The 23762-nt window shown below is 52.1% G+C and overlaps 2 protein-coding genes across 2 annotated transcripts in view; one reads left to right on the forward strand and one right to left on the reverse strand.

Annotated features, from left to right (window-relative positions):
* ZNF710 (zinc finger protein 710) overlaps positions 1 to 6681 on the forward strand; it is a 74786-nt gene extending 68105 nt beyond the window's left edge. The window contains exon 5 of the mRNA XM_027957074.3: positions 1953 to 6681. Coding sequence (XP_027812875.2) covers positions 1953 to 2122 — 170 coding nt within the window. The 3' untranslated portion in view covers positions 2123 to 6681. The remainder of the gene's footprint in view (positions 1 to 1952) is intronic.
* On the reverse strand, positions 6477 to 23669 carry IDH2 (isocitrate dehydrogenase (NADP(+)) 2). Its single transcript, XM_004018054.5, has 11 exons — positions 23462 to 23669; positions 15240 to 15331; positions 12536 to 12701; positions 11906 to 12066; positions 11671 to 11814; positions 10686 to 10822; positions 10353 to 10504; positions 7921 to 8033; positions 7651 to 7748; positions 7484 to 7576; positions 6477 to 6880 (listed from the first exon to the last, which is right to left on the reverse strand). Exons 1-11 carry the CDS (start codon positions 23574 to 23576, stop codon positions 6793 to 6795), a joined length of 1359 nt encoding a protein of 452 aa, XP_004018103.4. The 5' UTR covers positions 23577 to 23669; the 3' UTR covers positions 6477 to 6792.
* Positions 23670 to 23762: the final 93 nt, after the last annotated feature.

Raw genomic sequence — 23762 nt, forward strand, 5'->3', positions numbered from 1 at the left:
AAAGCCTAGGGTCTGTAAGATGTGGTGCAGTTGACCTTGTTTTATAGTCAGAAGACTCAGTGTGTCAAATGCCATGGACACAAGTAACAGACACCCCAATCAGACCAGCTTAAACAATAAGGAAATAAATTAAGAAATGATTTGCAGTCCAGGTTATCTGCAAAGTTGACTGATTCAGCCCCTCAGCAATGACAGGGTGAGACTCTCTCTCTCCACAGCATTGGCTGTGATTTTCCTCATGGTCACAAAAAAGCTGCCAGTGGCCTTAGGGCAACATGCTTCTCTGTTCACCTCCATTGGAAGAGCAAGAGCCTGCTGTCCTTTGCTCTATGAAACCAATGAGAACATTCTCAGAACTCACTAGTAGGCCTTTCCTCATGATTCATTGGCCTGAGTTGGGTCCCATTCCTCATCCTGAGCCACTCATTGGCAAGGAGTGAGATTACTGTTCAATCAGTGGTTCTCAATGGGGGACATTTATTTGACCATGTCTAAGAGACATCTGGGGCTTCCCTAGTGGCTCAGACGGTAAAGAATCTACCTGCAATGCAGGAGACTCCAGTTCGATCCCTGGGTCAGGAAGATTGCCTGGAGGAGGAAGTGGCAACTTACTCTAGTATTCTTGCCTGGAGAATCCTATGGACAGAGGAGCCTGACGGGCTGCAGTCTCTGGGGTCACAGAGTCAGACACGACTGAGCAAGTAATACACAAGAGACATTTGGGTATCACAGCTGGGGTGATGTTACTGGTATCTAGCTGGCAGAGGCCACGGATGCTGCGAAACATCCTACAATGCACAGGCCAGTCCCCCAATACAAAGAATCATGGCCCAAGGTGTTAATAATGCCAAGGTTGAAAAACCATGCCTTAGACTCATCAAGGCTACCCCTGGGCTGGGTTCTATTTCTTCCCAAACACGTTGCATCTCCTAGGTAGATGGGGCAGAATGCACACTGGGACTCGGCCACAGTCCCTGCCAGCAAGCCTCCCAGTGTCCTCTGGGCCTCCCTCCCTCCCTCCCTCCCTCCAAAACTCATCAGAAGGCAGCCCCACCCAGGCCTCCACCTCTGTGGAGTTTTCTATCTGGCTTTGTTCCAACAGTAAGAGCTTTATAAAAGATTTCAATTTGATAAAATGACAGAAGTCCTCTTAAAAGAGTTTTTATCTCATCATCTTTGTTTACCTACCTTGAGTGTTTGGCCTTGGAAAGCAGGGCCAGAGGATACAGCTGGCACCAGGAGAAACAGCCCTTTAAGATAGTCACAAGTAGATCAAAACAACAGCACTTGCTGGGTGCCCCTGAGCAAGTTGATTAACCTCTCTGAACGTGCTTTTGCTCTCCTAAATGGGGTCGCTGTGAGCATTCAGATGGTACATGTGAAGTGCCTGGCATACAGTAGGTGCCAAATAAGTGCTGTGGCCAACATGGTACAGCACAGGAAACCTTTCATATGGGAAAGGGGATTGAGTCATGTTGCAAAGAATAAATAAGGGCTTAGTGACTTAGGGGGCTTCCCTGGTGGCTCAGATGGCAAAGAATCCACCTGCAAAGCGGAAGATGCGGGTTCAGTCCTTCAGTTGGGAAGATCCCCTGGAGAAGGGAATGGCTACCCACTCCAGTATTCTTGCCTGGAGAATTCCATGGACAGAGAAGCCTAGTGGGCTACAGTCCATGGGGTGGCAGAGTCGGAGAAAACAGCGACTTTCACTTTCGTGACTCAGGAGGTACAGGAGACCCCCCAGAGTTCAAATCCAGGCCTGAACTCACTCGGCACACATTTGAGAAGCCACAGCAGTCAGTCAGGTCCCCCCAGAGCAGGGCAGTAGAGGAAACCACTGAGTCTTCTGGAAGCCGTGACTAGGAACCACTCCTTTAGTTCTGCTTCCCGTGTGGGAGTGACCCGCCATTCCCACAGGCAGCAGCCAAGCTTGACTGTGCCCTCTCTTGCAGACCCCATGATGGAGCTGACGGGCACGGACCCCTCTGAGCTCGACAGCCAGCAGGAAATGGAGGACTTCGAGGAGAACGCGTACGCCTACGCCGGTGTGGATGGCAGCGCCGAGGCCAGCGTCCTCACCGAGCAGGCCATGAAAGAGATGGCCTACTACAACGTGCTATAGCACAGGCCGGGCCACCCGGAACAGGGCAAGGAGGGCGTGGGGCGTGCGGGCTGCCTCCCTGCAGCTGAGAAATGAGCTGCTGCCCCACTGTCCTGAGCCCTGCCCTCCCACTTGGTCGTTTGCACCACTAGGGACTTGGAGACCAAATGGAGACTGTACTACTGGCCTCAGCTATGAGCCCAGCACAGGCCCCAGGCATGGTGGGGAAGGAAGGATGACCCGGGAGCCCCAGGTCCCCGTCTCCTTGGCCTGCTGCTGCGGGAGAAATGCAGACGGGGGCCGTTTGGGGACAGGCCACTAGGGCAGAGGTTCTGTCTCTCTGGGCCCAGCAGAGCTGCGGCGGCCAGTGTTGGGGGGCCGTTCTGATGGCTCTTCAAGGGCCCTGTCACTGGAGGAAGAGATCTCTAGAGCCATGTTGTGTTTTCCTCTGGACCATCTCCTGCCTCTAGGGATGGTTGAGCTCTTATGCCGGTTGGTCAGCCCTGCTCCCCACCCTCACCCGCTCCCATCAGCCCATGGACTGGGAAAAGCCCAGGCCCAGAGCCCCCTTCCCCACCCGGTCCAGACAGCCAGGCAGGGCCCTCTGCCTTCTACCTCCTGGTGCCCTCCACACTCTCTGCCAGCAGGCATGCATGCGGCCCCTAGGAAAGCAGGGTGCAGCCCCAGCCCTGGCTACCATCCTCTCCAGCCAGCCCCCAGAAAGCCCCCATCTTACAGCCCTGTTTGGAAGTGGGTGTCCCAAAAGTGGATTCCAACAAACTGTTACCCAGGGCAGCACGCCAGGGTCCCCCGACAAAGCCAGGACAAGCAGTGCATGAGGCACTTGCTAACGAAGAAAGGTGGCAGCCCCCCAGGTGAGGGGAACAGGGTGGGGGTCACTGGGGGTCACAGAGGGGCTGTACTCAAGGAGGCCAAGGATGACCTGTGGGGGGGAGGGAGGACTGGAGTTTTTCTTATTTAAGGTCTAATAAGTATGCATTTTGAGGACGGGGACAGCCAAGAGTCACCGGAGTCCTAGGAAGAGCAACGTATTTTAAAAAGGAAGACCACAGAGAAAAAAGAAACACTTTTTTTTTTTTGAGCAAGGGGGGTATTTTGAAGGTAATTTATTTCTTTTTCTTTCCAAATCTGCGTCACCTATTCTCTTTTCTGATGGACATCACTTTCTTTTTCCAGCGGAAGCTTTCTTGTGTGCTGTGTGTGGTTTGTGGCTCCCCAACCAACCGAGAGCAGCCCAGGGAGAGCAGCCCAGGGACTCGGGGTGGGGATGGAGGGGGTACTTGCTGGCCTGGCCCTGGAGGGTGCATGCAGCTGTGGGCAGGAAGCCTCAGGAGGTGAGGGCAAGAGGCAGGAGGGGGCGAAGCCTGGCAGGCCCTCCACCTCTGGCCAGTGACTCACTCGGCCCTGCTCAGAGCAGTGGCCAGAGCTCCCATCGCCTGCCCACTCTCAGCCCCTCTGTCCCCAGCTCCTGCCTCGGAGCTGAAAAAGACTGCAGCGGCCCCAGGGCAGTAAACTGAGGAATGCCAGGGCCCAGACTCCCACCCATTCGCACCCTGAGGCCTCCGTGATGGGCTGGGAGTGGGGGCAGGCAGGGCCATCCGCAAAGGCACAGGAGGTGAGGCCACGGGCCCCAGGGAGCAGTTGGGAGGTGCCCCCAGAGCTATGTCTTTCCTGAAGGACCAATGGCAACCCACTCCAGCACCCTTGCCTGGAGAATCCCCATGCAGAGAGGAGCCCAGCGGGCTACAGTCCATGGGGTGGCAAAGAGTCGGACACAACTGAGTGACTAACACACACACACACACATGCACACACGCACACAAGCCAGGCCTCAGGGTGGCTGAGATCAGGATGAGGGGGGGAGGGGAGGACACAGAAGCCTCAGGATCAGGCAGCCAGGTGCCCCTTCCTTCTTCACTAGAGTTCATGCTGAGCAGCAAATGAGAGGACTGGGGTCCTCACTCACCCCAAGTGTGGCTCTCTAGACCCCGAGGCCCCCAGCCTCCCAGGTGCCCGCCATGACGACCCTCAGGTGGCAGTGACCCCGTCACTGTAGATGACATTTTCTCCTGCTGAGCAGAAGCGTCCCCTGTAAACTACCTCTTCCCACCACATCTTCTCCCCCCACCCCAGGTACCAAAAAACAAAACCCCGTATCTCCTCCTTCTCCTCTTTCCAGCCACCCAGTGGCCTTGGTCTTGGAAGCCCATAGGACAAGGTCCAGCCCCCAGGCTGGCGCTCTCCTGTCTTCCCCCAGCCCCGCCATCAGCACCAGCCCTCTGAGAGGTTCCATACTTGAACAAACCACCCCCCACCCACCCCTGCCCCATGCCTTGGACCTGGGCAAGGCTGAGAGAAGGAAGCCGCAGCACAACTCAATCTGAGCTGGGGGAGGGCGAGGGCGGTGGTCTCAGCAAGGCTCATGTCCTCACCCTGCCCCAACCTGTTCAGAAGAGGCTCTCGAGGCCTCTCACGTGACTTGGAAACTCCTGGATGAACTCCATTCTAACTTATTTTGCCATGTATACGAACCAACTGTTTTAGAAATTCCACTCGTGCAAAGCCCTACTGTGTTTTTATGTTCCTGTTTCAAAGAGAAGTTTACTTAGCAATAATTATAAATAAATGAATATTCTTTAGTGAGGTGACTGTGAGTGCTTCTTTCCATGGTTCCGGGGGAACTGGTCCTCGCCCCTTCCCGGAAAGGAACCCCCTACAAGTACTTCATTCTCTAGGGGGTCCAGAGGAGCACCTGACCGTCCTTCCCACTAGAATGGCCACCTCCAGGCCTCTGAGCCCATGAGAAAGGGGTGCCAGCCAAGACCCCAGAATTCCTACCACTTGTAGAGAAAAGCCGCTTTCCCACCAACAGGCCTCCAGGACAGAAGCCAGCTCCTGGTGCCAGACGGGGCTTCAGAGGCTGTGTCTTCTGGGGAGCTGCCAGCCCTTGGCTGTTCGCTGATGGGGAAGAAGGGCTAGAAACCTTAAGCTTCCCCCAGGAGCTGGTCCGGGCACAGCCAGAATGCCAGCCTTTCCTCCTCCAGCCCTGGGATTCCAGTGATGACTGGAAAAGAATGGGCTTAAAACACCTCCATGGAGGTGGGCGCCTAGGAGCCCATCTCAAAGCTTCCAGGTATCGGGTTTCAGGAGCCTACAAGAGCCCGCCCGAATTTGGGAAATGGACTTCCGGTTGCCAAGTGTTTACTTTTTTCAAGTCAAGACCTGAGACCAGGTATGGGCTTCCCAGGTGGGGTAGTAAAGAATCTGCCTGCCAATGCAGGAGACACGGGTTTGATCCCTGGGTCAGGAGGAGGAAATGGCAACCCACACCCAATATTCTTTCCTGGGAAATCCCATGGACAGAGGAACCTGGCAGGCTACAATCCATGGGGTCACAAAGAGCTGGACACAACTGAGCACAAGGCTGCACTTTAACAGGAAAGGGCCTGGGTACCATCCTGATCACGGGACTAAGACCCCATAAGCCACATAGGATGGCAAAAAAAATGTCACAACTCTTCCCCAGGACATTTAACACCAAAAGTAGAATATAATCCCTGCATAAAGCACAGCCCTTTAAATTGGACCTGTTTAGCTGTATTGCTTGCTTGCTTGCCAAGTCGCTTCAGTCCAACTCTTTCTGACCCTATGAACTGTAACCTGCCAGGCTCCTCTGTCTGAGATTTTCCAGGCAAGAATACTGAAGGTTGCCACGCCCTCCTTCAGGGGATCTTCCTGACCCAGGGATCGAACCACATCTCTCACATCTCCTGCATTGGCAGGTAGGTTCTTTACCACTAGCATGTGTAACAACTCTATAATCTTAGTGTTCTAGTTTTGCCAAAGAATACTGAAGAGGAGCCCAAGTCTGGGATTCAGTGGCCTGGACCAACCACACAGGAGCCCCACACACACTCCCAGGCTCAAGCTCTAAGCAGCCGTGAGCAAGAAAACTGAGACGGTTACTTTGTGGGCACTGTGAAACAGGCAAATCAAGAGGTCTGCAGACATTTAGAAGGTTAAAACCAACAATAACAAAATGTTGTTGGTTAAAACCAACAATAACAACAACAACGAAACAAAAAAATATAACCGGAATCAACTGGGAAGTGATTACTCTCAAAAAGGAGAAGAGGATATAGAAGCCAGAACATGCTGGGAAATCCCAGTGAACACCCCCCAAGACCTGCTGCCCGGTCACCCTCACCCCCTCACCTGGCCCCTTGACCACAGAGGCCTGCGGCAGCCTGGGCATCCCAGTCTGCCCCTGCTGGAATCCACCAGCCCTTTGAAGGCGTCTGCCTCTTCAGCCCTGGCTGCCTCCTTTCCCTCAGGGACAAACACAGCAGACCTGTTTTGTGAAGAACTTTTTAGTAGCTAAATATGGCACCATGTGTCCCGAGGGCAATATAAATTACAGTATGCAAAACATACCACCAGCTGAGGTAAAACACACTGTTCCTGCCTCATGTCACCATGAGGGGAAACACACAGATACTTTTAAAAACTTCTTATAAAAAAAAAAAAGTCCCCTAGAAAGGCCTCCTAACAGGGGCTAAGAGGCTCACCCTCCGCCGCGGGGCGTGTCTGTCGGGGGGGGCAGGGGGACCCCTGGCTGCCCACTCGCCTCCGGCCCGGCCAGCTCGGCAGCTGGCAGCAACCCTGGCCCGCTACTGCTGGCCCAGAGCTTTGTCCAGGTTGCTCTTGATGGTGTCCAGGAAGTCCGAGGTGTTCAGGAAGTGTTCGTTCAGCTTCACGCTGTCAAGAGAGCACGTGCATGTGAGGGTGGTTCTGGCAGACACCCACCCCGCCTCCCCCGGCCGCCGCCCAATCCAGGGCAGCATCCAGACAGTAGGCCTCTCGTGCAGTTGTGCAGAGGACTACAGACCAGAGGCTACCTGGAGCCCACTGTCAAGAGGCCACAGCGGGACTTCCCTGGTGGTGCAGTGGTTAAGAATCCTGCAGTGCCTGCAGGGGGTGCAGGTTCGATCCCCGGTCAGGGAGCTAAGATCCTCCATACAGCATGGTGTGGGCAAAAAAGAGGGGGGAGGGGCCACAGCAAACTCAGCAGGAGCCCAGCGAGGCCTGGCTTTGCTTTTCCAGATTACAACAGGCAGCTCAGTAAAGCTCTTCTGAGAGAAGCCGGGAGGTGGTTGCGGCAGGGGTTGGAAGGTTCTAAGCAGCTGGCCTAGGGATAGGGACCCATTCACTGGGCCTGGTGTGGGGAGGCTAGCCCCAGCCATCACTCAGGGCCGTGGACCTGTCCTGTCCCCTGGCAGCCAAGCTGACTTAGGAAGAAGCCTCTACAAGGGACCCTGAGCCCCCGGAAGCCCAGACCGGCCTTGACCGCAGACCACTCACTTGCTGAGGCCGTGGATGCAGCCCGCCAGGTCCTTGGTCATAGCTCCACTCTCCACTGTCTCGACACACACCTTCTCCAGGGTCTGGGCGAACCTGCAGGGCACAGGGCAGAGTGAGACCCCAGCTGCATGGAGCCGGGGCCCGGAACCTGCCCAGAACCAGCTCACCTGATGAGGTCCTGGTTCCCGTCCAACTTGCCCCGGTGTTCTAGGCCACGCGTCCAGGCAAAGATGCTGGCGATGGGGTTGGTGCTGGTCGGTCGGCCCTGGGGGAAGAGGTCGCAGGGGGATGAAGAGCCAAGCAGCCAATGAAAAGGCCCCTTGGACACAGCTGCCCCCTCTAGACTGACAGGACCAGGCCCATGCTCCCAGCCCTCAGGGCCAGTGGGCTCGGGCTCCGGGGATAGAAGGGCACACGGCCACCGCCCTGGCACTCACCTTCTGGTGCTCCCGATAGTGGCGGGTGACTGTGCCATGAGCAGCCTCAGCTTCAATGGTCTTCCCATCCGGGCAGACCAGCACGGACGTCATCAGACCAAGGGAGCCAAAGCCTGGAGAGCAGGAAGACCCCCCTCAGTGCCAGCACCTCTCCTCAGGCGCTAGTGTTGGGTCTCCAGGGCCCAGCATAGGGCAGGTGGCACTCAGAGGTGGTTCTCATCCGCCTGCTGGCATACATCCACACCCCTACCTCCGGATGCTCCAGAATCTATGGCCCCCCAGGGCACCCTGGCAGGTGACCAAGAGGCTCATTCAAGCAGAAAGAATAAAGCCTGCGGGCAGCTATTTCACAGTCATCACTTTATCTGCTCTTTTGAGTATGTGTGTGTTAGTCGCTCAGTTGTGTCTGACTCTTCGAAACCCCACAGACTGTAGCCAGCCAGGCTCCTCTCTCCATGGAATTCTCCAGGCAAGAATACTGGAATGGGTTGTCATGCCCTCCTCCAGGGGATCTTGCCAACCTAGGGATCAAACCTAGGTCTTCCAAATTGCAGGCAGATTCTTTACTGTTTGAGCTACCCAGGAAGCTCTCTGCTCTTTTAGGCCACTTGAAAGTTTTACGATTTGGGACATCCCTGGTGGTCCAGTGGATAAAACTCATTACTCGCAAAGCAGGGGGCATAGGTTCGATCCCCGGTCAGGGACCTAGATCCCACATGATGAAACTAAAGATCCCAAAGGGCGGCAACAAAGATCAAAGATCCTTATGCCACAACAAAGACCTGGCACAGTCAAATAAACAATAAATATTTAAAAATTTAAAAGAGCTTTGTGATCTACTTCCAAATTTTTTCAAATCCAGATGTCAGCATTTACTATGGTCAAAGGCCTCCTGGGCTTCAAAAGCACCCCACAGCACCATAATAAGAACTGTAAATGCCCAAGAAAGAAAAAGTGGGTAACTTCTAGAGGGAAATTATTTGCCTGAGAATTTTTGCTGCTGGGGCAGAGAAAGGGGGATCCCTACTCCATTTTCACCTGGGACCTTCACACTCACTAGTCCTTACACACTTCATGCCTTTCTCTTGTGTGCTAGGGCTTGTCATCCTTCCATCCTAGATAGGAATTGTTCTAGTGAGAGGATCACACTGAACTTTTCAAAATGAAGGCAAAGGTTTTTTGAAGTATGGCGACCCTCTGCCTTTTCACTGCAGCCTTGCATGGGCTTCACTTTTTCCTTATGGGAGCTAGACCTCAGCCCGCTCGCTCACAGAGCCTGGTTTCTCTTCCACTCCCTATGCATACATGTTGCCTCTTCCCACTATCTTTCTTGCTCTCAGTCCCAATAAGATGAATGTATCTGTGCGTGCTCAATTGTATCTGACTGTCTGTGACCCCATGAACTAGAGCCTAGGCTCCTCTGCCATCGGATTCTCAGGCAAGAATACTGAAGTGAGTTGACATTTCCTTCTCCAGAGGATCTTCTTGGACCAGGGATCGAACCATCGTCTCCTGCATCGGCAGGCAGATTCTTTACCACTGAATCACCTGGGAAGCCCCTCGTTCCCATTACAACTGAGTTATTTCTTTCTGTTCCTCCCTAATGGCTTTCTGCTGCAACTCAGCTTGTCTTTTAGGATGCTCTAGGTCTGGGGGGGTTTGCCATCATCCCCCAATATTCTCCTATATCCGAAAGGTTTACTGTGCAAAACAAATTCTTTGCAATTTAAAGAGCATCTGGTTGTACTGGGTTGGCTAAAAACTTGGCCAAAGATGTTACAGAAAAACCTGAACAAACTTTGCAGTCAACCGAATACTTACTCCCGTTTTTCTGCTAGAGCCAAACCTCATCCAAATCTGGAGCCAAGCAGAGTCACCTGGCCCTTCCATGTGCTGTGCTGTGCTAAGTCACTTCAGCTGTGTCTGACTCCTTGTGACCCCATGGACTGTAGCCCACCAGGCTCCTCTGTCCATGGGATTCTCCAGGCAGGAATACTGGAGTGGGCTGCCATGCCCTCCTCCAGGGGATCTTCCCAACCCAGGGATTGAACCCGTGTCTCTTGAGTCTCCTGCATGGACAGGAACATCTCCTGCATGGACAGGCCATTTCACGGATGGGAACAACCTCAGAGCTAACAAGCCTGGTCTTTAGGACCTAAATTGCTGTGTACTACTTCCTCTGGAATGTCAGCCTTAGCAATACCCCAGTCCAAACATAACAGATGGCCCTTCCTCACTCAGACACCAGAGAGGCCCTGGTGCATGTGTCTACAGCAGACCCTGCAATGAGCAGGCAACCCCCAGTCCTGCTGCTCCACTGGAGCAGTTTCCTCCCAAAAGGATGTGCAAACCAGCGCCCCCACTCCCAGCCAACCCTCTCTCCCAGCAAGGGAAAACTGACAGTCCACCCCCCATCCCCGCGGGGAGCGCACCCTGGGCCAGGATGTCCGACTGCACGTCTCCGTCATAGTTCTTGCAGGCCCACACAAAGCCGCCCGAAGACTTGAGGACCTGAGCCACCATGTCATCAATGAGCCGGTGCTCGTACCAGATCTTATGTCTGTCGAACTCGGTCTTGTAGTGCCTGGGAGCAAAGGGGCTTGTGGTGAGGGTAGGGCAGGAGGCTGACAGGCTGGGGAATCCCGCCCTGATCCTCAGGGCCAAGACAGACATACTAGGACAGCCTCCCCGGGGGGGCAAGGCGGAGGGGACCAGGAAGGAGGGTCATGGACTCCCTGGGAAACAGTGAAGGGAGAAGCCATTACTTCTCAAAGATGGCCTGGAAGATGTCCTTGAAGCGCCCGTCGTAGGCTTTCAGGATGGTGTTCTTGGTGCTCATGTAGAGAGGCCACTTCTTCTGGATGGCATACTGGAAGCAGCTGTGTGCAAAACCTGAGATGGACTGCAGGGAGAGAGAGGTCTCTGGAGCGGTCCCCCAGGGCAGGCCCAGCCCTGGGAACAGCATTCCCCTCCCCGCACTCGACCCAGGCAGCCAGGGTTTACCCAGCCCCTCTGGAGTGAGGATTCCATGGAAAGAGGAGCCTGGCGGGCTACAGACACGGAGAGTTAGACACGACTGAGCGACGAACATTTTTTCTCTTCTTGGAGTGAGCATCTGCTGTTGCTGCTGGCCCAGCACCCTGCTCCCAGTTTCTGGGAGAAAGCAGATGCCCAGTTTTACCTGGGAAAGCTATCCCCTTCCCCATTTCTTAAACCGTATGGCTAGGGTGGGGCCATGCCCTCAGCCCACCTGCTTGTCTCTCCTATGTCCTGGGTTTATCCAATCAGAGCCCTTCCTCCCCTGGGCCTTCATGATTGGCTGCGAGATAGCCATGTGACCCAAGCCATCTACTTTTGCTGGAACCAGGAGCCAAAAAGGCTCTTTTCTGCCAGGATAGCCAGGCTGGCAGGGATAAGCCCGGAGCCAGTACTGGCCATTTCTTCACGGCCTAAGAATGAGGCCAACCACAGAGGAAAGGAAAGCCAAGAAATGAGGGTAGGGAGAGAAAGAAGCACTTACCCAGTGTGCTGTAAACCAAGAGCTGACAACCAGTATGCCCCAAGATGCACCCGAGAATGAGCACAGGATGTTAGGCATACCATAGGACCCCCTGAACACATTTAAAGATGCATTTGCTCTCAGGCCTCAGACCTTGAGGCCACCGACACGGGAAGAGTCAGAACCACCAACCCGATGGGGCCGGAGTCAGAGACATGGGTGGGGGAGGGAGCCCAGGAGCCGCTGCTCACCTCATCCGTGTTGTACATGCCCATGCCCACGCCACCAGCAGGAAAGTTGTACACCTCCCATTCCTTAGGGCCACTGCCATCCTTCGGGGTGAACACCACCTTGAATGTGCCAGCCCGGTCAACCACAAAGTCTGTGGCCTTGTACTGCAGACACGAAAAGAGGGCTCAGGCCCAGGGCTCCAGCTAGGGGCGGGGTGTCCCAGGCCCTCGGAGCCCCAGTCCCACAGGGGCCAACCTGGTCGCCGTGGGCATGCCTGCCAATGGTGATGGGCTTGGTCCAGCCAGGGACGAGACGCGGGATGTTCTTACAGATGATGGGCTCCCGGAAGACAGTTCCCCCGAGGATGTTCCGGATGGTTCCATTGGGGCTCTTCCACATCTTCTTCAGCTTGAACTCTATGAGGACAAAGATGAAGCGGCCCCACTGCAGCCCAAACCTTCAGACCAGGATCTGAACCCTAAGCAAGAATGTAGCTAGAAGGGGGCTCCTCAAAACTGCCCTGGGGAAGCAGCGGAGTCGAGAGTGGCGCTCCTGAATCAGATTTCTTAGCTTCAAGATCCAGCTGTGCCCCCTCAGGCAACTGCCCGTAAAACAAAACTGTCGATAAAACGCCTGGTCTTTGGGTTGCTGTGAGACTTCAATGCACGTTGTGTGTAAAGTGCCCAGAACAGTGGCTGGCACGTGGTAAGCACTCTGTCAGCCGATATACTGCCGTGGCACACTGGGCGGAGCTCAGTCTGATGAACCTGGCAACACCCAGCCTCAGTTCAGATGCTGTGCTTCCAGCCCCACCCGCCAGGCTGAGCCGAAATTCCTGAGACGGCGACCCTCTGACTCCTGGTCCCCACCCCCACCCCCTCGCACCTTCCACACGGGCCTCGTCGGGGGTGATGGTGGCACACTTCACAGCCACGCTGTACTTCTGGGTGGCCAGCGCAGAGTCGATGGTGACCTGATCATTGGTCTGGTCACGGTTCGGGAGCCCCAAGTCAAAATACTTGAGCTGGACGTCCACGTGGGGCAGGATGAGCTAGAAACAGACGGCCGGGGCCAGGCATCAGCCTAGACTGACTGGGATTCAGGGGCATCTAGGTTCACCCCATCTGGGAGGAGAAGAGGAAAGACCTCTGGAGGGCTGGCCAAAGCTGGCAGGAAGCTGGGGCTCTGGAGAGAGGCTGGCAGATCAGGCTGCAGCCCCTTGGAGGGCTCTTTCCCAGCGAGGATCACATAAAACACCACCGATCCCCCACGGTGGCCCATCAACTCAGCCAAACCCCACTCCAAACACATCTACAGTTCTCCAAACAGTGGGTTCCCTCTCCTCCCCCATTCAGAAGTGGCAATTCTCAACCTTGTTCTTGGGGACAGACACACAAGGTGGGAGTCTTCACATGGACTGTGTGTTCCCCCGGGCAGACCCAGCCCACAGAGACTCTGGAGAAGTCAAGCAGCCACCCTGGGAACCACCTGCAGTGGTGGCTCAAACACATCACTGTCCCCAACAGACACCACGCCACAACTCACAATGACATCCCCGGACCACTAAGGAAAGGTTCATGATCCCTGATCATCTTTCACTCCCTCAAGGGACTGCATAGGAATGCAGCGGATCAAGACAACATACTCAACTGTACTTCAATAGAAAATAAATTAAAAACAAACAAGAAATTCCTGAAGGATAAGTCAACCTGTGCCAGCTCTCTGAAGGGAGATAAATATTCAATCTGCAACACAGATTGAATTCCTCCACTGTGTTTCTTGTATTTCCTGTATCTGTATATATGTATTAATTAATCTGAAGAATAAAACAAAAGCTTCAGTTCAGTTCAGTCGCTCAGTCGTGTCTGACTCTTTGCGACCCCATGAATCGCAGCACACCAGGCCCTCCTGTCCATCACCAACTCCCGGAGTTCACTCAGACTCACGTCCATCGAGTCAGTGATGTCATTCAGCCATCTCATCCTCTGTCGTCCCCTTCTCCTCCTGCCCCCAATCCCTCCCAGTATCAGAGTCTTTTCCAATGAGTCAACTCTTCGCATGAGGTGGCCAAAGTACTGGAGTTTCAGCTTCAGCATCATTCCCTCCAAGGAAATCCCAGGGTTGATCTCCTTCAGAATGGACTGGCTGGATCTCCTTGCAGTCCAAGGGACTCTCAAGAGTCTTCTCCAACACCACAGTTCAAAAGCATTAATTCTTTGGCACTCAGCTTTCTTCACAGTCCAACTCTCACATCCATACATGACCACTGGAAAACCATAGCCTTGACAAGACGGACCTTTGTCGGCAAAGTAATGTCTCTGCTTTTCAATATGCTATCTAGGTTGGTCATAACTTTTCTTCCAAGGAGTAAGCGTCTTTTAATTTCATGGCTGCAGTCACCATCTGCAGTGATTTTGGAGCCCCAAAAAATAAAGTCTGACACTGTTTCCACTGTTTCCCCATCTATTTGCTATGAAGTGATGGGACCAGATGCCATAATCTTAGTTTTCTGAATGTTGAGCTTTAAGCCAGCTTTTTCACTCTCCACTTTCACTTTCATCAAGAGGCTTTTGAGTTCCTCTTCACTTTCTGCCATAAGGGTGGTGTCATCTGCATATCTGAAGTTATTGACATTTCTCCCGGCAATCTTGATTCCAGCCAAGCGTTTCTCATGATGTACTCTGCATAAAAGTTAAATAAGCAGGGTGACAATATACAGCCTTGACACACTCCTTTTCCTATTTGGAACCAGTCTGTTGTTCCATGTCCAGTTCTAACTTCCTGACCTGCATAGAGATTTCTCAAGAGGCAGGTCAGGTGGTCTGTATTCCCATCTCTTTCAGAATTTTCCACAGTTTATTGTGATCCACACAGTCAAAGGCTTTGGCATAGTCAATAAAGCAGAAGTAGAAAGATGTCCTTTTCATTATAGAGGACTGGAATGCAAAAGTAGGAAGTCAAGAAACACCTGGAGTAACAAAATCTTAATTCAGCCAAAAAAAAATATATGATATGTGATTATGTTTAATCACATTCTTTAAAATGCTTTAAACTTGGTACAAGACAAAGATGGCTGAGGACAGTCCGGTGCCTGACCTAAGTCCACGCACCACAACTGTTGAGCCTGCAACGCAGCTAAAGTCCATAGGCCGAAAGGAAAAACTCTCCCATGATATGATGAAGACCTGACACAGCCAAATAAATAAGTATTTAAAAAAATAATAAGAGCAGGGACTCCCCTGGTGATCCAGTGGTTGAGAACCTGCCTTCCAAATTAGAGGATGTGGGTTCAATCCCTGGTCTGGGAAATAAGATCCCACAGGCTGTGGAACTGAGCCCAAGAGCCACAGCTGAGACCCAATGCAGCCAAATAAATAAATATTTTAAAAATAAATAAAACAGCAAGGCCCATGAGTGGTCTGGACATGACAGGAGGGTGGGCAGAAGGAGACAAACAGGGTTGCTCCTGCCCACCAGGGTGATGGGTGAATCCCGGGGACCTGAAGCAGGGCTCAGGAGACGGGAGCTGGGACTGATCACTGAGCCCAGCCGGCCACGTGCAAGGCCACCCACTTTGGGAGGGAACTACCTTCTCCTTGATGAACTGCCAGATAATACGGGTCATCTCATCGCCGTCCATCTCCACCACTGGCTTCGCCACCTTGATCCTTTTGTCGGCATCTAGAACCAGACACACGCACAGCATATCACAGCCAGGAGACGAGGTTGGCGGGAGAGCTCTTCTCCTCCTGGCCAGACCCACCCTTCACCACGCAGGGAGGAGTGTCAGCCAGGTCCCACTGCCCAGCATTCACTCCCCCTCCTGCAGAAGCAGAAGTGAATTATGTGCAGCTGATGACTCACTCTCCAAAGATGTGCAAACAGATTTTTTTTTAAATCTAAAAAGGAAGAAAAATGAGACCCAGGGAGCATGGCTTGTGTCAGGGTCAGGATAGATCCCAGGGCCTTGGCTCAAGCATAGCCTCTGGATGCCCCTATGGGCCAGATGGAGAGAAGCAGAAAGCAAACACAGGCTCCAAATATTTCTTCCCCCAGGGAACAAGATGGAACACGGCTGGCACCGCTCCAGCTCTTCCCAAGGTGCAGTGGGTACTTTGGACCTTCACCAAGTCTGGTCTAAAGCAGGAGTGGCCCTGTAGAAACCTGTTGGACCTGTTGGGCTGTTGTAGAGCCAGCTCGCTTAATTTTCAGATGCATCTTCTATGAGTTAATGCGATGAGAGCCAATCAATTTCTTTTAATGTACTTGTTGTTCAGTCTCTCAGTCATGTCCAACACTTTGGGACCTCATAGACTGTTGCCTGCCAGGCTCCTTTGTCCATGCATGGAATTCTCCAGGCAAGAATACTGGAACAGGTTGCCATTTCCTTCTCCAGAGGATCTTCCTGACCCAGGGATCAAACCCATGTCTCTTTCTTGGCAGGTGGAACCTTCACCGCTGAGCTACCAGGGGAAGACCTTTAAATGAACTAAAGCTACCATAATCTGAATCCCTAAGGAGAGGTCCATTTGGGACCAGTCCTAAAGGTTTTGGCCTCAGCCTGGGCTCCACTCAAGGTCTGAGCTTCAGGCACAGCAGCCTGTGGACAGCACACCTCAGTGGGGGAGTTCAATGTCAAGACCACAGCAGGCAGCCCTCCCAGCTGTGTATGCAAATGTCAAACCCTCAGAGACCACAGGGCCCGCTTATTTACAACCAGGTGTCACGGGTAAATGGCCTTTCCTGAAACACCTCAACACACAGTGCCTATCCTTAAAGAGTGAGTATGGAAAGGAAAACTGACTCAGATAGTAAAAAATCCACCTGTCATGCAAGAGACCGAGGTTCGATCCCTGGGTTGGGAAGATCCCCTGGAGAAGGGAAAGGCAACCCACTCCAGTATCTTTGCATGGAGAATCCCATGGACAGAAGAGCCTGGTGGGCTACAGTCCATGGCATCACAGAGTCAGACACGACTGAGCGACTAACCTTATCACTATCACCACTGATAACAGAGAGAGCAAGAGGCATTATTATCAAAGTCAAGTGTCAGCCTTCCTCAAAGCAACTGCCCAAAGGAGCTGGGAACAGGGATCGGAGGTGTGAGCCACAGCAGCCGAGGCTCATTTTGTTTGTGGGGTGGGTCATTTTGTAGTGGGTCTTTTTTTATTTTTAATGCTGTTTGGTGACCAAAGTTTAAAAAAACAGGCCCTTTCAACAACAACAACAAACCTGATTAATAAAGGGGCAAAGGACTTGAATAGCTATTTCTCAAAAAAACATCAATAAGCTCATAAAAATATGTTCAACATCACTACTCATTAGGAAAATGCAAACCAAAACCACAATGAGATACCACCTCACACCCCTTAAGATAGCTACTATCAAAACAGAAACAAAAGCCATAAAGTAACAAGTGTTGATGAGGATGTAAAGAAATTGGAACCCGTGTACACTGCTAGTGAGAATGTAAAATAGTGGGGCCACTATGGGAAGACAGTATGACGCTTCCTCAAAAAATGTTTTAAAATAACTAAAAGCTGGGTCTCAAAAAGTTATCTGTATAAACATGTTCACAACAGAATTATTCACAATAGCCAAGCGGTGAAAGCAACCCAAGTGTCCAGCAACAGATGAATGGAGAAACAAAGTGTGATATGAACGTTCAAGAGGAGAAAAGAACCCTTTGGAAACTAATCCAGGATGTTTAAGAAAAAACTTTCCGCCAAAAAGGTAAACTATGTTCATGATTCTGAGTTTTTTCCAAAACTGGGCCCCACACCACTTAAACATGGATGTACTTGCTTTCAAACTAAAAAAGGAAGCGCTTCCAAGTTTCAGGGATGGATCTGGCCCTACCTCAATAGCCTTTGCCACTGGTTCTTTCGTTTCAAATTCCACAACGGTAAATTCCCTTTGGATCAGACTTACAATGTGGTGTTCTTATAGAAACAACATCACCACCTTTCCCAAACACTTATTTGTTTTTGAGAAGACCTTTAATTTTAAAAGCTTCTCTGTTGGAATGGATAAAGAAGATGTGGTACGTATATGCAACGGAATATTACTCGGCCATTAAAAAGAATGAAATAATGCCATCTGCAGCAACATGGATGGACCTAAACAGTGTCATACTGGGTGAAGCAAGTCAGACAGAGAAAGAAAAACATCGTATGACATCCCTTATATGTGGAATCTAAACGACACTGTCAGTCGGCTATATCCCAACACAAAATAAAAAGTTAAAAAAAAGTTTTTCTTATTTTATTTCTAATTACATGCATTATTACTTTTGGAAATTACAATGCAGCTAGTAACAGAGACTTACTTAACCCATTAAGTCAAACTGGGGACCTCATAACTGTAACACCTACAACAGTTCTCCATAAGCATATGACAAAGCCTTATATGCCTGCTCCTATGGAAACTTTATGTATTACTCAAAGACTTTTTCAGTCCAGCCATGACTAACATTTTTGGGAAGTAACTTATAATAAACTAGAAACAGTATTAAGTATGTAAGGATGTAATAACTATATCACCTAAGCTTTTCACAATTCCTATACCTGACTCAGAAGAACAATAAATTTTAATCTGAATATTTTTTAAAATGTGCCATATACAGACAATGAAAGCCTATTCAGCCTTAAAAAGGAAGGAATGCTGACGTGCTAAACAAGGAAAAAAATTGAGGACATTCTGCTAAGTGAAACAAGACAGTCACACAAAACACAAATATTGTCCGATTCTACTTACATGAGGTACCTAGAGTGGTCAGAAATATAGAAACAGAAAGTAGAATGGTGGTTACCAGGGGCTGCGGGGCAGGAAAGGAAGCAGAGTTGTTTAATGGGTACCGAGTTTCAGTTTTGCAACATGAAAAAGCTGCGCAGACTGCTGAACAACAAGGTGGATATATTTTATGCCGCTGAACTGCACACATAAAAATGGTTAAGGTGGAAGTTTTTGTTGTGCAGTTTTACCACCATAAAAAATAAGAAATTTAAAAATGCTTTAATGCCTAATTTAAACCAGTTTTTTTAAAAAAATAACAACAGAAGATTATACATAAAAATCCAGTCCCTCTTATAAAAAGAGTCACTTCATCCCACTGAGCCCCTGCTCACCCACAGCAAGGATGAAGGACAGGCTGATAGAGGTCAGCCTCTCCCTCCATCCCAGCCCTGCCACGTGCCCTCCAGAGCACCCCAAGGCTTTGGAGTTTGAAAGCTTGCCTATTGTTTAGCCACTGTGGTGGAGACAGCCCCACCATCTGCCCCTCTCTGGGAGACAGGTGGTGACAGGTGACCTGAAATCCAAGCAATAGTCACCATGAAAGCTTCAGACGACCTGCTGCACAAACACTGTCCTCTTGGGCCGAGTGTGGGATGGAATTACACCAGTCCCAGGAGGTCCGTTAGGCCAAGTCCCAGCCAGGGAACGGAGTAAGGATTTCAAAACCCAGCCCGGGTTTCAGCATCTACTTGCTGCTCGAGTAAAGAGATCTAGCTTCTGGGCTAAAGGGCCCTCCTAAGACGGGCACCCCCTCGCCCCACTCTGTCTATGTAACTGGTTTCACCACATTCCCACCCACGCTCCTGTCAGCAGAGAGACCTAGTAGAATGCGGGAGGAAGCCCCCAATTCCTGAGGGTTCAAGAAGGCTGGGCAGCAATCCCAGAAGAGGCTCTAGCATTTTCTTTGGTGTTATCCTTCACACCTTCCTTTCTCTTGCATCCACGTCCAAACCATCACAAACATTCTACTGGCTCTTCCTACAAAATAAGCCCAGAATCCAACTGCCACCAAGGTCCAAGCAACCCTCCTACCAGGGCCCTGATGCTAGCAACGCTCCTGTTAAAATGTAAATCAAGTTACACTCCTCTCAAAGCCCTGAAAAGCCTCCTCTTTCACTCAGGCCAAAATCCTCCAAAGTGGCCTACAAGCACCCCCCAACCCTGACCTCATCTCCCATATTGCACTCTGAGCCAGCCTGACTTTCTGCTTCTCCAACAAGCAAAGGTGCCCTTCTGCATCATGGCCTTGGCATCGACATTCCCTCTTCCCCTGAAGACTAAACAGCCTGTTTTCATTCCCTTATTTCCTCAGTACAGTGAGTCCCCTACATATGAACCTTCAAGATGCAACCTTTCCAAGATGCGAACATGCATCTGGTTCCAGCAAGGAACCGGAACCCGTGGCACCAGCATCGGGCATGAGTGACAGCGCAGCCTGCCCTCCTCTCCTGTTGCTGACGACCCTTCACTCTACCATCTCCCACCTCCAGCCAGTCACTCTTCGTGCCGCTTCACTCGATGCCAGCACCTGTATGCCGGTGTTGTACTGTACTCCTGTACTTTTCAAGCCACTGTTCTGTATGATTAAAAATGTTTTTATTTTTTTATGGGAGAAGTATTATAAACCTATTACAGTACAGTACTAAATAGCCCATTGTGTTAGCTGGGTATCTAAGCTAACTTTGTTGGACTTACGAACAAATGGGTCTAAGGAAGGTACTCTCCGAACAGAACTAGGTGGTATGTAGGGGACTTACTCTCCTTCATTCACTGGGGTCTTATCCGGCAGCCCTACCCAAACCTTCACCCGCATCTTTCTGCCTTATTTGTTCTCCTTGGCTCTTGTCACCGTGCATCACACTAGCCAACTTCTACCTTGCCTACTGTCCTTCCTCACGTTAGAATTTAAGCTCCATAAGGGCAGAAATATTCGTCCCTTATGTCCAGCTCTGTCCCCAGAGTGTCCCTGGCACAGTGCCTGGCACAGAGTAGAAGCACAATATTTGCTGAAGTCCATGAATGAATGTCAGGCTACGGTCGGTTCAGTCTGGTCAGGGCTGCCCTGTCATAACCTACCCTTTGGATAGAAAGTTACTCCACTCCCTCCCCCATCCCGGGATGCATTACCACACAGAGGCCGGTGAGTTCTCACCACGAAATGGCACCAGACCATCACGAATGTACTTGGGTGGCCAGGTAATGGGCTGGAGTAGCTCACAATTTATCGTGTTAATATTTGCCATCTGTTGGCATTTTAAACATGGGTTTACAGAAGTGTAAACTCCAGAGCAAGTCACAAGGCTGACTTCCAGTAATCAGAGAGCAATTTCCAACACCCCATCCTGGAATCAGTAAAAGAGGCCACAGCTTTCCATAAAGGATCTGGGGGACAGGGCCCAGGCCCTTCCAGAAGTTTTTCTTTAAAACCTGCAGGGCCAAAACATGACCACCCAGAACACCCCGGATGGGGTATGTGCATGCTAAGTCGCTACAGTGTGTCCTACTCTTTGCACCCTTATGGATGTCAGGTTCCTCTGTCCATGGGATTCTCCAGGCAAGAATACTGGAGTGGGTTGCCATGCCCTCCTCCAGGGGATCTTCCCGACTCAGTGACTCAACCTGCGTCTCTTATGTCTCCTGCATTGACAGACGGTTTCTTTACCCCTAGCGCCACATCTGCGGAGAAGGCAATGGCACCCCACTCCAGTACTCTTGCCTGGAAAATCCCATGGATGGAGGAACCTGGTGGGCTGCAGTCCATGGGGTCGCTAAGAGTCGGACACGAATGAAGCGACTTAGCAGCAGCAGCAGCTCCATGTCTGATGGGGTAGCTATGGTCTTATCTGATGCAGCTGAAACAAGGCTCGGTGGAGAACACATAAGAACACTACTGATAGGTCTGCACAACTTCGAACAATCGTTAAATAATTTCCTCTGAAATCTAAAAGGGCAAACAAGTCACCAAGATCTGAAGCAGGTCACGGAGATCTGAAGAGTTGAGGAACAGGGGGTTGAGGAAATTAAGAAGTTCCCAGGCTAGGAGCTAAGGAAGGCCAGTTAAAGATCCGGCTGAGCGGTTGAGAAGCACCCACCCTCACTTCCCCAGGCCAACTTATCAGAACCACCACCAGCAGTCGCAGGAGGCCTGTGAGTCGCAAAACTAGAAAGAGACACGTGTGGGAATTACCCGGCAGCAAAAACACAAGAGTATTTTAGCCAAAGCATATTCTTTTCTTGTCATCAAGGGGAATGCCAAGTATTCTGTCTCCAGCAGCGTTGCCAAGTAACAAGCTAGCAGAGGTCACAACTGTACGGTCGCATGCATGTCCAACTCAAACACCAGGCTTTCTCCTCATTAATAACCAAACCCTTCTTAGGGGCTTCTGAAAGGACCTGCCACTGGCTGCTCTTTTTATGTGTTACCAAAATTCAGGCCCCCCAAAGGGACTCTGTTTTCTTGTTTATGTGGGGGTTTTTTTTAATTTTATTTTTTACCATATGTGCAGAAGAAAAAATAAAAGGGAGAAGTGGAGAATGTATCTAACTCCTGCCATATTTTGCTGAAGGTGGTGTCATATGGGAAACTTTGTCTGGGGTCTGGGGACCCATGGAACCTTGAGTTGCAGGGCTGGCTCCTTAAAGACAAATTCCATGAGTATACAAAAACGGAAATGTCCCTTTCTCCTTGAAAGGAGAGGGAGGGTGCTGGGGCCTTTCTAGGTTCTGGTCAGCTGCTCCCACACTAGGTTAAAGATTACCTACTCCAGCAGTAAAACCAAGTTGCCTGGGCCCCACCCCCTTGTCATCACTCCAAGGGGCTGCCTGCAGGCCAGGCAGGAGAGGGGTTTCCATGGCAACAGGCAGTAGCCAGGACCCACATTGTTCCTTGCCTTTTGCAGCCTGCGAAGGAGAGCCAGGGGGCAGACCAATGTCAGAGGGGCAAGCCTGCCTCGGTAATGTAAGTTCAGGCTGCTGCTGCTGCTGCTAAGTCACTTCAGTCGTGTCCGACTCTGTGAGACCCCACAGACGGCAGCCCACCAGGCTCCCCCGTCCCTGGACGCCCTGCTTATTACCCTGCTTATCAAGACTACTTTCGTTCCGGGACTTCCTTGGTGGTCCAGTGGCTAAGACTCCGTGCTCCAAATACAGGAGACCCGAGTTCGATCCCGGATAAGGGAACTAGCTCCTTATCGAGAAGACCTGGCACGGTTTAAAAAAAAAAAAAAAAGACTACTGCTTCTGTCCGAAGCAGTGGACTAAGGGTACCACAGAAGTTATGACGCACGATTTGGGAAAGTGACATTTTGGCTCGGTTGCCAGGTCTCCTGGTCGGGTGAGCTGGGCAGGGCCCAGGAGTGGCGCGGGAGCCGGCTGGCAAGAAGAGGCTGGTCAAGCCAAGGACAGGCCCCAGGATGGAGCTTCAAGTGCGTCGACAAGGAGAACGGGGGCGTCCAAACAAAGCGAAAATAAAAAGGACGCTCCTCCAGCTGTAGCCTAAAAGGCTCCAAAAATAGCTGACAAGCGCCTGACAGCGAGCAGGGATTACCTAGCGCCCAGGGTGAGAAGGAAGGGGAAGTGGCTGCCTCCTCCCTCCCCTCCTTTGTCTGATCAGGGACCGCGCCGCGACCCTCCCTCTCGCTGGGGAGCGGGCCAGGCGCTCCGGCACCCACTCGGTTGCTTTGTCTCCCTCCAGGAGCGCAGGGCGGGCAGGATACCCTCAGCCCGGGATACCCCTAGAACCCCACTGTGGGAAAATCTGGGGGCACAGGGCTGCAAGGGCCGAGATCGCCCGGGCCACCAGTTGCCACCTTTCTTCAGGTCCCCACCCCTGCGACTGGCACGGCCTGGAAGGTGGGGCAGGGGAGCAAGCCCCAGTGCGCCGGCTCTTTGTGTGCCCTACCCCGCCGTCCCTGGCCCGCGGGCGTCCCGGGTCGCGCTTGCTGGTCCCCGCCCGGAAGGCCGCCACGTCGCGGTGCCGGGCGCGCACCCCGCCCGGACCCTCCTCGTGGCACTCACAGTGGCGCCGCGGCTGCTCTTGCAAGTTGGGGGCTGTCAAGGCTGCTGGCGCCCAGGCCGACCCGGAGCCAGAGGCTCTGCAGAGCGAGCGTACGACCCGCAGGTAACCAGCCATCCCGAGCGGGTGGGCGGTCGGACTGGCGGATGAGCGAGCGAAGGAACCCGGGTAGGCGAGATCCGAGCGCCGGCGGCTGCCTGGTGGCGGGCTGCGGAGGCCTGCGAAGCGCGGGCTGCCGGAGCAGGACCGGGGCGGGGCTGTGGGGGCCGCCACCCTATTGGGCCTCACCGAGAGGAGGCGGAG

This window comes from Ovis aries, chromosome 18, assembly GCF_016772045.2.
Source record: "Ovis aries strain OAR_USU_Benz2616 breed Rambouillet chromosome 18, ARS-UI_Ramb_v3.0, whole genome shotgun sequence".
Lineage (NCBI taxonomy): Eukaryota > Metazoa > Chordata > Mammalia > Artiodactyla > Bovidae > Ovis > Ovis aries.